The 14,936-nt window shown below is 57.9% G+C and overlaps 1 protein-coding gene across 1 annotated transcript in view; it reads left to right on the top strand.

Annotated features, from left to right (window-relative positions):
• The window catches only part of leng8 (leukocyte receptor cluster (LRC) member 8), a 31,908-nt gene extending 17,777 nt beyond the window's left edge, over positions 1 to 14,131 (top strand). Inside the window, exons 11-15 of the mRNA XM_078536332.1 lie at positions 646 to 747; positions 4,497 to 4,565; positions 5,582 to 5,711; positions 5,815 to 6,022; positions 13,905 to 14,131. Coding sequence (XP_078392458.1) covers positions 646 to 747; positions 4,497 to 4,565; positions 5,582 to 5,711; positions 5,815 to 6,022; positions 13,905 to 14,067 — 672 coding nt within the window. The 3' untranslated portion in view covers positions 14,068 to 14,131. The remainder of the gene's footprint in view (positions 1 to 645; positions 748 to 4,496; positions 4,566 to 5,581; positions 5,712 to 5,814; positions 6,023 to 13,904) is intronic.
• Positions 14,132 to 14,936: the final 805 nt, after the last annotated feature.

Raw genomic sequence — 14,936 nt, 5'->3', positions numbered from 1 at the left:
GAGGGCTCTCTGGCCACACAGGGCGATCGCCCCCCCCAACACCGTTTTCAGGCGAGGTAGAGAGAGGGGGAAGAGGAGCCTTCGTTCCTCAGCCTATTCTCCGAAACAAGCCTTCCTCCCAAAAAAAATAATGAAACAGGTTCCCAACTTCCCCTCTCTCTCCCCCGCCGCCGCCCGCCTCTCCTCCACGTGATTTCCAGCAAGTTCAGTTTCCTTTTTTCCTGATCGCAGTTTAAAACGAGCAGACCCCTTTCTCGAGCACTCGCGTAGGCCCGGGCGATGTCTCTGTTGACAGTCCCAAGCTTGTTGGGTAACCCCTTGGACTAGCGTCCCAATACCCGGATCGTGCCACATGCGCCCTCTTCCCGCTCTGTAAAAGACAGCTTCAGCCTCGAGAGAGAGAGAGTTGATCCTAACAGCGCTTCCCCACCTCTGAACGACCCCGCTCACCGCCTCTCCTCGCCGTTCCCCAGCTTTCCCCTCCGTCCTGACTCATGCCGTTTCCCCGCCTCCCCCCCCCCGTTTATCTCGGCCGTCTGCCTGCCTGTTCCGCTGTGGGGGGATTGGGTTCTCGAGACACTGTGTCGGCGATGGGGCTTCTCTTTTTGTCATTGACTCACCTCGTCTGCTTTCTCTTGCCCCTAGGTTCTCAGGAAGTCTCTGGCCATGGTGAAGACGCACTGGGCCTCCCACCAAGATTACGCCTTTGCCTGCGAGCAGCTGAAATCGATACGGCAGGACCTGACTGTGAGTTACCCGGCTAACCCGGGCGGGGCGGGACCCCCGGGGCGCTAAACTGGGGGTTATCGATCGTGCCCACCCACTCAGTGACACCCCCTCCCCCCTGACTGAGAGTTACCCGGCAAACCCGGGCGAGACCAGACCCCCGGGGCGCTGAACTGGGGGCTATCGATCGTGCTCAGTCAGTGACACCCCCACCCCCCCCCTGACTGTGAGTTACCCGGCAAACCCGGGCGAGACCCCCCCGGGGCACTGAACTGGGGGTTATCGATCGTGCCCACTCAGTGACACCCCCTCCCCCCTGACTATGAGTTACCCAGCAAACCCAGGGGAGACCCCCCCCGGGGCGCTGAACTGGGGGTTATCGATCATGCCCACTCAGTGACACCCCCTCCCCCTTGGATCACATCAACAAGGGTTTGCAGCACAGAAATGGGCCATTGACATACAAATTAGCAGCAGGAGTAGGCCATTCGGCCCCTCGAGCCTGCTGCTTCGCCATTCATGGCTGACCTGATAATAACCTCAATCCCACATTCCCGCTTCTCCCCCACCCCCAACAAGTAACCTTCGAGTCCGCTTGTCAATGAAAAACCTGTCTAGCTTGGCCTTAAATAGATTCAGCGAGGCACCCTCCACTGCTTTCTGAGAAAGAGAATTCCACAGAATCCCATTCCCTCTGAGGAAACAAATTCTCGTCCCCATCCCGAATGGCCCCTTGTGTTTAAAACGGTGTAGCCCCCTCCTTCCGGTCTCCCCCCAACGAGGGGAAACATCCTCTCAGCATCCACCCTGTCAAGTCCCCTCAGGATCTTCTCCATTTCAATAAGATCGCCTCTCATTCCTCTAAACTCCCAACGGATACAGGGCCCACCTGTCCAACCTTCCCTCATAAGACAACCCCCTTCATCCCAGGAATCAGCCAAGTGAACCTTCTCTGAACTGCTTCTAATGCCGTTGTGTCCTCTCTTAAATCAGGAGACCACCACTGCAGATAGCACCCCAGATGTGGTCTCTCCAGTACCCTGCACAATTGTAGCCAGGTTCCCTACTTTTATATTCCATTCCCCTCGCAATAAATGACAACAGACTATTTCCTTCCTCATCACTTCCTGCCCCTGCAGACTAACGTTGTGCAATTCATGTACCAGGACACCCAGATCCCTCTGTACCTCAGAGTTACTGCGACCTCTCTCCATTTAAATAATGACCTGCTTCTCTAGTCTTCCTGCCAAAGTGGGCAACTTTCCCCACCTAATACGCCATCTGCCACACGTTTTGCCCGCTCACATAACCTGTCTATACCCTTTTACAGGCTCCTTATGCCCTCCTCACACCATCCTTACTTTCCCATCTCTCTTTTTGAGGATGTGACGAGGGGGGTCAGTAAAGGCAGGTGATGGCGCTCTTGGATTTACAAAAGGCTTTGAATAAGGTTAATATGCAAGGGAAGGGCTCATGGAGTTGGGAGTGAAATATGAGCGTGGGTAAAGGATTGATTCATGGACAGGAAGCCAAGAGTGGGCATGAACAGGGCTTTTTCAAGTTGCCAGGGGCTGTGACCAGTGGAACGCCACAATGGTCAGTTGTATACATTCTTAGGTAGAATATGATCGCCATAATGGGAGCTTTCTCGTTCATGGGATGTAGCCATCGCTGGCCGGGCCATCCCCACTTGCCCCTAGAGAAGGTGGTGGTGAGCTGCCTTCTTGGACTGCGACAGTCCCTGTGGTGTAGGTACACCCACAGTGCTGGTAGGGAGGGAGTTCCAGGATTATGTCCCATATGGTGTAGGTACACCCACAGTGCTGTTAGGGAGGGAGTTCCAGGATTATGTCCCATGTGGTGTAGGTACACCCACAGTGCTGTTAGGGAGGGAGTTCCAGGATTTTGTCCCTGTGGTGTAGGTACACCCACAGTGCTGTTAGGGAGGGAGTTCCAGGATTTTGTCCCTGTGGTGTAGGTACACCCACAGTGCTGTTAGGGAGGGAGTTCCAGGATTTTGTCCATGTGGTGTAGGTACACCCACAGTGCTGTTAGGGAGGGAGTTCCAGGATTTTGTCCCTTGGTGTAGGTACGCCCACAGTGCTGTTAGGGAGGGAGTTCCAGGATTTTGTCCCTGTGGTGTAGGTACACCCACAGTGCTGTTAGGGAGGGAGTTCCAGGATTTTGTCCCTGTGGTGTAGGTACATCCACAGTGCTGTTAGGGAGGGAGTTCCAGGATTTTGTCCCTGTGGTGTAGGTACACCCACAGTGCTGTTAGGGAGGGAGTTCCAGGATTTTGTCCCTGTGGTGTAGGTACACCCACAGTGCTGTTAGGGAGGGAGTTCCAGGATTTTGTCCCTGTGGTGTAGGTACACCCACAGTGCTGTTAGGGAGGGAGTTCCAGGATTTTGTCCCTGTGGTGTAGGTACACCCACAGTGCTGTTAGGGAGGGAGTTCCAGGATTTTGTCCGTGTGGTGTAGGTACACCCACAGTGCTGTTAGGGAGGGAGTTCCAGGATTTTGTCCCTGTGGTGTAGGTACACCCATGGCGCTGTTAGGGAATGTTAAAACCCGGTGAGGGGGGTGTGGGGTGGGGGGGAGGCGGGGGTGCAGCCTCAGGGCCGATCATTTCGGACCGAGGTGGGGATCACTCAGCAGGTTGTGAACCTTTGGAATTCTCTGCCCCAGAAGGTTGTGGATGCCCCGTCGTTGAGTGTGTGTGTCTCTCGAGAAATCGAGGGGCGTGGAGAGCGAGCGGGAAAGTGGGGCTGAGGGAAAAGATCGGCCGTGTTGATATTGAATGGCGGAGCGGGCTGGAGGGGCTGTGTGCTCCACTGCTTCTGTCCCTTCCTTCCTGTCTAATGTTCAACTCGGTAGCTCCACACTCGGCCGCCAGCGAGGGCACCTTCCCTGTGTTAACCCTTCAGATCCCTTCACAGATTTAAACCCTCGCCTATCGGGCCTCAGCACTGCCGCCTTTATCCTAGGGAAAAGAGCCCCAGCCTTTGTGACCGTATCCGTTGAGCTGATAGGCTCATGAACCTTTGCTGCAGCACCCCCAATACGGAGACCGGAACTGTGCTCATGGCCCCCCTGAGTTTGGGTGTGGCAAGTCCGTCGACGGCGAGAAGGATTTCATCAGCCGGCAGACCCTCCCGCACGGCAGTGAACACGCTTATCCTCTTTCTGCCTTGTACCCTTAAACAGTTCACCCACACCCTCCTTTACCAACCCCTTCACCAACAAGACCAGTCACCCGAGTGCCTCGCTGAACTTCGATTGGCCTCTGGCACCTGATGTTAGCGCCTTACCCACAGCGGCGGCCCTCAGTCAAGAGGGTTCCACGCTCCGGGCGCCTTAGCGGTTTGCCCTCGCTCCGACCAGGCTGCTAGTTCCGGGCAGTTAGAAGGCGGCGTGGCTGGACCTATCCCTGGCCTGACCTTTGTCCTCTCCCCCCGTGCCATTTGCCGCCAGTTCGATTGCGTCGATCGCCATCCCAGCGCTCGGCGTGTGGCTGCTAAACCCCGGAACCTCCGTCCGTGCCCCTGTTACATCCAGGTCCAGTTAACACCGACGCAGTCCTGCCTGCTCGCCCCACATCCCACCCTCCGGAAACTCCAGCCCGACCACAGCCCTGCTCCCCACCTCCCAGGTCCTAACTTGCAGCAAGACCCGTTCGTAATCCACCCCACCCCCCCCGTGAAGCTAGAGCGACATCGCTGTAACTTTAGCAGCACCTTCGTCCCGTGACCTTTATCCTTTCCCCCTAGGTTCAAGGGGTACGGACCGAGTTCACAGTCGAAGTCTACGAGACTCATGCACGGATAGCGCTGGAGAAGGTAAGAACTCTTTCCCGGCCCCCCCCACCCCAGCAATGAGGCACGGAGTGAGGAGAGGGGTCAGAGAGCAGCCTGTGTGGGTTAGAGGTGACTGGGGGGTCAGATTAACAGTCTGTGAAGGGGTTAAAGGTGACAGGGAGAGGCGGGGGGGGGTCAGAGAGCAGTCTGCAAGGGGGTTAAAGGTGACGGGGAGAGGCGGGGGGTCAGAGAGCAGTCTGTGAGGGGGTTAAAGGTGACAGGGAGAGGAGGGGGGTCAGAGAGCAGTCTGTGAGGGGGTTAAAGGTGACGGGGAGAGGCGGGGGGTGTCAGAGAGCAGTCTGTGAGGGGGTTAAAGGTGACGGGGAGAGGCGGGGGGGTCAGAGCAGTCTGAGAGGGGGTTAAAGGTGACGGGGAGAGGCGGCGGGTCCAGAGAGCAGCCTGTGAGGGGGTTAAAGATGACGGGGAGAGGCGGGGGGGTCAGAGAGCAGTCTGTGAGGGGGTTAAAGTGACGGGGAGAGGCAGGGGGTCAGAGAGCAGTCTGTGAGGGGGTTAAAGGTGACGGGGAGAGGCGGGGGGTCAGAGAGCAGTCTGTGAGGGGGTTAAAGGTGACGGGGAGAGGCAGGGGGTCAGAGAGCAGTCTGTGAGGGGGTTAAAGGTGACGGGGAGAGGCAGGGGGGTCAGAGAGCAATCTGTGAATGGTTAAAGGTGACGGGGGGTCAGAGAGCAGTCTGTGAGGGGGTTAAAGGTGACGGGGACAGGTGGGGGGTCAGAGAGCAGTCTGTGAGGGGGTTAAAGGTGACGGGGGGTCAGAGAGCAGTCTGTGAGGGGGTTAAAGGTGACGGGGGGTCAGAGAGCAGCCTGTGAGGGGGTTAAAGGTGACGGGGACAGGTGGGGAGTCAGAGAGCAGCCTGTGAGGGGGGTTAAAAGGTGACAGGTAGAGGCGGGCGGTGATAGAGCAGCTCTGTCTCTCCCCGACGCCGGGTGTCTGAACTCTGTGACTAACCTCTTCACCGCCCTCCGCTTTCTCTCTGGCCCAGGGTGACCATGAAGAGTTTAACCAGTGTCAGACGCAGCTGAAGTCACTGTACGGAGAGAGCCTCCCGGGGAACGTGGGAGAATTCGCCGCCTACCGAATCCTCTACTACATCTTCACACAGAACTCAGGAGGTAAGGTCGCCGCCTCGAACTGATTCCCCAGCTCGAACTCCGCCTGCCCATGTCCCCCGGACGTCTCACTCTCTCTCTCTCTCTGTCTCTTCTCCCTGTGCAGACATCACCACGGAGCTGGCCTTCCTCAGCCGGGAGCTGAAGTCGGAGCCGTGTGTGGCTCACGCCCTGGCGCTGCGGGCAGCCTGGGCCCTCTGCAACTATCACCGCTTCTTCAGGCTCTACAAGGCAGCCCCCCGCATGTCAGCCCACCTCATGGACAAGTTTGTGGAGCGCGAGAGGAAGCAGGCTCTGAAAGCCATGTTAAAAACGTACGTCTCTCTGAGGCGGGGGGTGGTGGGGAGGAGGGGGTGCTGGAGGGAGCGACGAGGGCCTGGGGGAGGAGGAGGGGTAGGGGGGTGAAGAGCCCAGGGAGGGGGAGAAGAGAGTCTGGGGGAGGAGGAATGATAGGGGGGTGAAGAGCCCAGGGAGGGGGAGAGGAGAGTCTGGGGGAGGAGGAGGGGTAGGGGGGTGAAGAGCCCAGGGAGGGGGAGAGGAGAGTCTGGGGGAGGAGGAGAAGAGAGCCCGAGGGAGAGAGAGAGGAGAGCCCGAGGGAGAGAGAGAGGAGGGCCCGAGGGAGGGAGGAGAGCCCGAGGGAGAGAGAGAGCGCCCGAGGGAGAGAGAGAAGAGAGCCCGAGGGATAGAGAGAGGACAGCCCAAGGGAGAGAGAGAGAAGAGAGCCTGAGGGAGAGAGAGAGGAGAGCCCGAGGGAGGGAGAGAGAGAGAGGAGAGCCCGAGGGAGGGAGAGAGAGAGAGGAGAGCCCGAGGGAGGGAGAGAGAGAGAGGAGAGTCCGAGAGAGAGAGAGGAGAGTCCGAGGGAGAGAGAGGAGAGTCCGAGAGAGAGAGAGGAGAGTCCGAGGGAGAGAGAGGAGAGTCCGAGGGAGAGAGAGGAGAGTCCGAGGGAGAGAGAGGAGAGTCCGAGGGAGAGAGAGGAGAGTCCGAGAGAGATAGAGATGAGCCCGAGGGAGGGAGAGAGAGTAGAGTCCAAGGGAGAGAGAGAGAGGAGAGCCCGAGAGAGAGAGAGGAGAGCCCGAGGGAGAGAGAGGAGAGCCCGAGGGAGAGATAGGGGAGAGCCCGAGGGAGAGCGAGAGAGAGGAGAGTCCGAGGGAGAGAGAGAGAGGAGAGTCCGAGGGAGAGAGAGAGGAGAGTCCGAGGGAGAGAGAGAGGAGAGTCCGAGGGAGAGAGAAGAGAGTCCGAGGGAGAGAGAGGAGAGTCCGAGGGAGAGAGAGAGAGAGGAGAGCCCGAGGGAGGGAGAGAGAGGAGAGCCCGAGGGAGAGAGTGAGGAGAGCCCTAGGGAGAGAGAGAGGGGAGCCCGAGGGAGAGATAGGGGAGAGCCCGAGGGAGATAGAGAGAGAGGTGAGCCCGAGGGAGAGAGAGAGAGGAGAGCCCGAGGGAGAGAGAGAGAGGAGAGCCCAAGGGAGAGAGAGAGGAGAGCCCGAGGGAGAGAGAGAGGAGAGTCCGAGGGAGAGAGAGAGGAGAGCCCGAGGGAGAGAGAGAGAGGAGAGCCCGAGGGAGAGAGAGAGGAGAGTTCGAGGGAGAGAGAGAGGAGAGTCCGAGGGAGAGAGAGAGAGGAGAGTCCGAGGGAGAGAGAGAGAGGAGAGTCCGAGGGAGAGAGAGGAGAGTCCGAGAGAGAGGAGAGTCCGAGGGAGAGAGAGAGGAGAGCCCGAGGGAGGGAGAGAGGAGAGCCCGAGGGAGGGAGAGAGGAGAGCCCGAGGGAGGGAGAGAGGAGAGCCCGAGGGAGAGAGAGAGAGAGCCCGAGGGAGATAGAGAGGAGAGCCCGAGGAAGGGAGAGGAGAGCCCGAGGGAGGGAGAGGAGAGCCCGAGGGAGGGAGAGAGAGAGGAGAGTCCGAGGGAGAGAGAGAGAGGAGAGCCCGAGGGGGAGTGAGAGAGGAGAGCCCGAGGGAGTGAGAGAGGAGAGCCCGAGGGAGGGAGAGAGAGAGAGGAGAGCCCGAGGGAGAGAGAGAGGAGAGTCCGAGGGAGAAAGAGGAGAGTCCGAGGGAGAGAGAGGAGAGTCCGAGGGAGAGAGAGGAGAGTCCAAGGGAGGGAGAGAGAGTAGAGTCCGAGGGAGAGAGAGGAGAGCCCGAGGGAGAGAGAGAGGAGAGCCCGAGGGAGAGAGAGAGGAGAGTCCAAGGGAGAGAGGAAGGAGAGTCCGAGGGAGAGAGAGAGAGGAGAGTCCGAGGGAGAGAGAGGAGAGTCCGAGGGAGAGAGAGAGAGGAGAGTCCGAGGGAGAGAGAGAGAGGAGAGTCCGAGGGAGGGAGAGAGAGAGCCCGAGGGAGATAGGGATAGCCCGAGGGAGATAGAGAGGAGAGCCCGAGGGAGAGAGAGAGAGGAGAGCCCGAGGGAGGGAGAGAGAGGAGAGCCCGAGGGAGAGAGAGCGGAGAGTCCGAGGGAGAGAGAGAGAGGAGAGCCCGAGGGAGAGAGAGAGAGGAGAGCCCGAGGGAGAGAGAGAGAGGAGAGCCCGAGGGAGGGAGAGAGAGAAGAGCCCGAGGGAGAGAGAGCGGAGAGTCCGAGGGAGAGAGAGAGGAGAGTCCGAGGGAGAGAGAGAGTAGATCCCGAGGGAGAGAGGAGAGTCCGAGGGAGAGAGACAGAGAGAGCCCGAGGGAGAGAGAGAGGAGGGCCCGAGGGAGAGAGGAAAGCCCGAGGGAGGGAGAGAGGAGAGCCCGAGGGGGAGAGAGAGGAGAGCCCGAGGGGGAGAGAGAGGAGAGCCCGAGGGGGGGAGAGAGGAGAGCCCGAGGGAGAGAGAGAGGAGAGCCCGAGGGGGGGAGAGAGGAGAGCCCGAGGGAGAGAGAGAGGAGAGCCCGAGGGAGAGAGAGAGGAGAGCCCGAGGGAGAGAGAGAGGAGAGCCCGAGGGAGAGAGAGAGGAGAGCCCGAGGGAGAGAGAGAGAGAGGAGAGCCCGAGGTAGGGAGAGAGGAGAGTCCGAGGGAGAGAGAGAGGAGGGCCCGAGGGAGAGAGGAAAGCCCGAGGGAGGGAGAGAGGAGAGCCCGAGGGGGAGAGAGAGGAGAGCCCGAGGGGGGGAGAGAGGAGAGCCCGAGGGAGAGAGAGAGGAGAGCCCGAGGGAGAGAGAGAGGAGAGCCCGAGGGAGAGAGAGAGGAGAGCCCGAGGGAGAGAGAGAGAGAGGAGAGCCCGAGGTAGGGAGAGAGGAGAGTCCGAGGGAGAGAGAGAGAGAGGAGAGCCCGAGGGAGGGAGAGAGGAGAGCCCGAGGGGGAGAGAGAGGAGAGTCCGAGGGAGGGAGAGAAGAGGGGTGCCCGAGGGAGGGAGGAAGAGCATGTGAGAGCCTGAGGGACGGAGTGAGAGCCGAGGGTATCCCGAGGGAGCGAGGAAGACGAGTGCCCGAGGGAGGGAGAGGAGAAGAGAGGCCGGTGGGAAGAGGGGAGAGGAGAGGCTGAGGGAGAAAGAGGGGAAGGGGAGAGGGTGGGTGGAGGGAGAGCCTGTCCCGAGGTGGAGGGAGAAGTGGTGAAGCTGGAGTGTGTTTGGGGGGTTGGGGTGTGGAAGAAGAGGGGGAGGGGGTAGAGTGTGTACGGTGGGTGGAAGCCTCCCTGCTATAGGCTGGGCTCCTCTCCCGGGTTAGTGTGCCCACCCCTGGTCAGGATGTTGAACCCCAGCCTGGCCTGCAGGCTGATACAGACTGGCTAGAGGCCACCCCTCACCAGTATTCCTGTCCTGGGTAAGTATCCTCCGTTTACACACAGTCGCTTGCTGGTATAGAACGTCCGACAGGAAGGAGGCAAACCATCGAATCTTCTCCCCTCGCACTCATCAGGGCAGAGACCCCCCCCCCTCCAATGGCAAAGGGGGAGCAGCAGCAATATGGACATGCCCAAAGCCTGGCCATGTTGCTTTAGTTTACGGAAGGCCAGGCCCCTGCGTATGAACATGTGTAGCTTGTAGCACGTGTAGGTGAGCTACACTGCCAGCCCGACTCATAACCTTAAATTGGCTATCGGCGTAAATTGTTGGGCGGGGGGGGGGGGGGGGGGGCGCACTCGGGATTGTTCAGTAAGTGCTGTCCAAACGCCCAATTCCCCTCCAACGCGCCCTGGGTGGAGCGCGCTCACTGTTCTCGACGGGTAGCGCCCTGATGAGCTTGCGACGAAGAGCTCCGACTGGCTTGTCTCTCCTTCCCTGTTTCTCCTCCCCCTCCCTTCCCTCCCTCCCGCGGGTGAACCGGGTTTGTGGTAGCGGGGAAGCCAGGATGACCCAGCAAGGTCCTGGCATGGTGGGGGTGGGGGAGGGAGGCAGGAGAGCCTGTGGCCCTCCCCGACAGGCTCCAGTGGGTTGGTTTGGCGCGATTGCCGTGTTTGTGGCGTGTGTGAGGTGGGGTATTGCCCGATGTTACTGGGGTGCATACCCACCCCCTTCCAGCATCGGCACCCACCAGCCTGCCTGCTTTCCCGGGACGCGAGGGTATCAGCAGGAGCCCTGCGGTGAGTCTGGATGGCGTGGGAGGGGGCATTGGGGTGAGTGTGTGTCGGGCGGTGTGTGTGTGTCGGGGGGGTGGGGGTGTGTGTGTTTGTGGGTGGGTGTGTGTGTGTGGGGGTGTGTATGTGTGCGCTTGTTGGGGTGTGTGTGGGGGTGTGTGCGCGTTTGTGGGTGTGTATGTGCGTTTGTGGGTGTGTATGTGCGTTTGTGGGGGTGTGTGTGTTTGTGGGGGTGTGTGTGTGTTTGTGGGGGTGTGTGTGGGGTTGTGTGTGTTTGTGGGGGTGTGTGTTTGTGGGTGTGTGTGTGTGTTTGTGGGAGTGTGCGTTTGTGGGTGTGTGTTTGTGGGTGTGTGTGTTTGTGGGTGTGTGTTTGTGGGTGTGTGCGCGTGCGTTTGGGGGTGTGTGTTTGTGGGTGTGTGTCTGTGGGTGTGTGTGTGTTTGTGGGGGTGTGTTTGTGTGCTTTTTTGTGTGTTTGTGGGTGTGTGTTTGTATTTGTGAATGTGTGTGGGGGTGTGTGTGTGTATTTGTGTATGTGTATGGGGGTGGGGGGTGTGTGTGGGTATGTGAGTGTGTGTGTGTGGGTGTGTGTGTGTGTGTAGGTGTGTGGGTGGGGTGTGTGTGTGGGGGGTGTGTGTAGGTGAGTGTGTGTGTAGGTGAGTGTGTTGGGGTGTGTATGTGTAGGTGATTGTGTAGGTGTGTGTGTGTGTAGGTGAGTGTGTGTGTATGCATGGGTGTGTAGGTGTGGGTGTGTGTACGTGAGTGGGTGTGTGAGAGAGTGGGTGTGTGTGTAGGTGAGTGTGTGTGTGCATGTGTGTGGGTGTGTGTACGTGAGTGGGTGTGTGTATGTAGGTGAGTGTGTGTGTATGTGTGTGGGGATGTGTGTGACTGAGTGTGGGTGTGTGTGTGGATGTGTGTACGTGTGTGTGTGTAGGTGAGTGTGTGTATGTGTGTGGGTGTGTATATGTGGTTGTGTGTGAGTGTGGGTGTGTGTACGTGAGTGGGTGTGTGTGTATAGGTGAGTGTGTGTGTATGTGAGTGAGTGTGTGTGTGTGAGGGTGTGTGTGTGACTGAGTGGGTGTGTGTGTGTGTGTAGGTTTGTGTGTGTATGTGTGTGTGTGGGTGTGTGTATGTGAGTGTGGGTGTGTGTATGTGAGAGTGTGTGTATGTCTGTGTGACTGAGTGGGTGTGTGTGGGTGTGTGTGTGTATGCGGGTGGGTGAGTGTGGGGGTGTGTGCGCGTTTGTGGGTGTGTATGTGCGTTTGTGGGTGTGTATGTGCGTTTGTGGGGGTGTGTGTGTTTGTGGGGGTGTGTGTGTGTTTGTGGGGGTGTGTGTGTGTTTGTGGGGGTGTGTGTGGGGTTGTGTGTGTTTGTGGGGGTGTGTGTGTTTGTGGGAGTGTGCGTTTGTGGGTGTGTGTTTGTGGGTGTGTGTGTTTGTGGGTGTGTGTTTGTGTGTGTGTGTTTGTGGGTGTGTGCGCGTGCGTTTGGGGGTGTGTGTTTGTGGGTGTGTGTCTGTGGGTGTGTGTGTGTTTGTGGGGGTGTGTTTGTGTGCTTTTTTGTGTGTTTGTGGGTGTGTGTTTGTATTTGTGAATGTGTGTGGGGGTGTGTGTGTGTATTTGTGTATGTGTATGGGGGTGGGGGGTGTGTGTGGGTATGTGGGTGTGTGTGTGTGGGTGTGTGTGTGTGTGTAGGTGAGTGTGTGTAGGTGTGTGGGTGGGGTGTGTGTGTGGGGGGTGTGTGTAGGTGAGTGTGTGTGTAGGTGAGTGTGTTGGGGTGTGTATGTGTAGGTGATTGTGTAGGTGTGTGTGTGTGTAGGTGAGTGTGTGTGTATGCATGGGTGTGTAGGTGTGGGTGTGTGTACGTGAGTGGGTGTGTGAGAGAGTGGGTGTGTGTGTAGGTGAGTGTGTGTGTGCATGTGTGTGGGTGTGTGTACGTGAGTGGGTGTGTGTATGTAGGTGAGTGTGTGTGTATGTGTGTGGGGGTGTGTGTGACTGAGTGTGGGTGTGTGTGTGGATGTGTGTACGTGTGTGTGTGTAGGTGAGTGTGTGTATGTGTGTGGGTGTGTATATGTGGTTGTGTGTGAGTGTGGGTGTGTGTACGTGAGTGGGTGTGTGTGTATAGGTGAGTGTGTGTGTATGTGAGTGAGTGTGTGTGTGTGAGGGTGTGTGTGTGACTGAGTGGGTGTGTGTGTGTGTGTGTAGGTTTGTGTGTGTATGTGTGTGTGTGGGTGTGTGTATGTGAGTGGGTGTGTGTATGTGAGAGTGTGTGTATGTATGTGTGACTGAGTGGGTGTGTGTGTATATGTGTGTGGGTGTGTGTGTGTATGCGGGTGGGTGAGTGTGGGTGGGTGTGGGGCTGTGTGTGTATGTGTGGGTGGGTGTGTGTATGTGAGTGAGTGTGTGTGAAGGTGTGTGTGTGACTGTGTGGGTGTGTAGGTGTGTGTGTGTAGGTGAGTGTGTGTAGGTGTGTGGGTGGGGTGTGTGTGTGTAGGTGAGTGTGTGTGTAGGTGAGTGTGTTGGGGTGTGTATGTGTAGGTGATTGTGTAGGTGTGTGTGTGTGTGTGTAGGTGAGTGTGTGTGTATGCATGGGTGTGTAGGTGTGGGTGTGTGTACGTGAGTGGGTGTGTGTGTAGGTGAGTGTGTGTGTGCAGGTGTGTGTGTGTGCATGTGTGTGGGTGTGTGTACGTGAGTGGGTGTGTGTATGTAGGTGAGTGTGTGTGTATGTGTGTGGGGGTGTGTGTGACTGAGTGTGGGTGTGTGTGTGGATGTGTGTACGTGTGTGTGTATGTGTGTGGGTGTGTATATGTGGTTGTGTGTGTGTACGTGAGTGGGTGTGTGTGTATAGGTGAGTGTGTGTGTATGTGAGTGAGTGTGTGTGTGTGTGTGTGTGTGACTGAGTGGGTGTGTGTGTGTGTGTGTGTGTGTAGGTTTGTGTGTGTGTGTGTGTGTGTGGGTGTGTGTATGTGAGTGTGGGTGTGTGTGTGTGAGTGTGTGTGTATGTATGTGTGACTGAGTGGGTGTGTGTGTGTGTATATGTGTGGGTGTGTGTGTGTATGCGGGTGGGTGAGTGTGGGTGGGTGTGGGGGTGTGTGTGTATGTGTGCGTGTGGGTGGGTGTGTGTATGTGAGTGAGTGTGTGTGAAGGTGTGTGTGTGACTGTGTGGGTGTGTGTGTATATGTGTGTGTATGTGGGTGGGTGAGTGGGGGTGTGTGTGTATGTGTGCGTGTGGGTGGGTGTGAGAGTGTGTGTGAGACTGAGTGGGTGTGTGTGCGCGCGCGTGTGGGTGGGTGTGTGAGTGAGTGTGTGTGTGTGTGACTGGGTGTGTGTGGGTGTATGTGTGTGTGTGGGTGGGTGTGGGGGTGTGTGTGTGTGACTGGGTGTGTGTGGGTGTGTGTGTGTGTGGGTGGGTGTGGGGGTGTGTGTGTGGGTGGGTGTGGGGGTGTGTGTATGTGGGTGGGTGTGGGGGTGTGTGTGTGGGTGGGTGTGGGGGTGTGTGTGTATGTGTGCGTGTGGGTGTGTGAGTGAATGTATGTCTGTCTGTGTGTGTGTGTGGGGTTCGGGTTCCCCTCACCCCCTCCTGCAGGCTGCTGTGTATTTTTGCTGTCCGGTTTATGTAGAAGTGTCCTTGCTGTGTTACAGTTGTCTCTCGCTAACCTTGTTTTTTTGCCCGCCTCTTTTTCTCCTCTCCTCTCTCTCTCTCTCTCTCGTTCTCTCTCTCTCTCTCTCTCCTGCCCTCTAGTTACCGGCCAGCGTTACCTGTCTCCTATGTGCAGTCCGAACTAGCCTTCGTTAACGAGGAGGAGTGTCAAGTGTTCCTGGCCCCACTGGCCCTCACCTTCCTCAAATCCGATAGCACCAAGATCGACTGCAAGCAGAGTGTCTTGCAGCTGCCGAATTTCTGACCCTCCCCACCCCCCCCACACCACACAGCATGTGTCTGATCGAGGGAGCGGGGGTGGGGCGAGGGCGAGGCGGGGGTCCAAGCAGAGTAACCATCCCCCTCGGGCGGAGGAAGTTGTCCGATGTCTCTCGCCCTCCTCCACCCCACCGAGGTTTAACTTTTTATTTTTGTTTCGAGCAGTTACCCTTCGGGGAGAGTGGGATGGGTGCACGTCTGCGTTTTCTTTTCTCCCACCCCCCCCCACCACCTCGGTAAAGCCTCTCCTCTCCGGCACACACACACACACACACACACACCCCCTATCAGAGCGTGAGCGCTCGGGGGGCGGTGGGGGGGAGAGAGAGAGAGAGAGTTGACGCCTCTCTTCCCAGCCAGCGTTCCACCCTGGGCTGTGCAGTGTTTCGAGGGTCGGCACCTCCTGTAGAGAGACTTTTAGCAGCCCCGTCCAGTCCAGTCCAGTCCAGCCCTGCCCCGTTCCCCCGTCCCCCTCCCCACACACAAAGAACACTCAGCGATTCTCCCAGGTTGCGGGACCGCCTGGAGGACGGTGCTCCAGGATTTCTGGATTTGGGGATCTGTTGTGTTTTTGATATATCGCCGCCAAACCCGTGAATGTAAATGGTTAACAAAGCTGATTTATTTTGTGCTTGTGTATATATATATAACATGTGTATATTTATATAGAGAGATAAAAGATTGTGCATTTAAGGATCTTTGCTTTAACTTTAAGCACCTGTACAGACCTCAACAGCCAGGCTTGCAAGAACGACGAACTGGTTTCTTCCCCCCCCCTCTCCCTCACCCCGTCCACTCTCTTCTCCCCCCCCCTCCCCAACCCTTCCCCCAGCCTCAACCAACCACCCCTCCCTT

This window comes from Cetorhinus maximus, unplaced genomic scaffold (assembly GCF_964194155.1).
Source record: "Cetorhinus maximus unplaced genomic scaffold, sCetMax3.hap1.1 HAP1_SCAFFOLD_1105, whole genome shotgun sequence".
Lineage (NCBI taxonomy): Eukaryota > Metazoa > Chordata > Chondrichthyes > Lamniformes > Cetorhinidae > Cetorhinus > Cetorhinus maximus.
The sequence above is the reverse complement of the archived record's forward strand: the minus strand, read 5'-3'. Positions and strand labels throughout refer to the sequence as shown.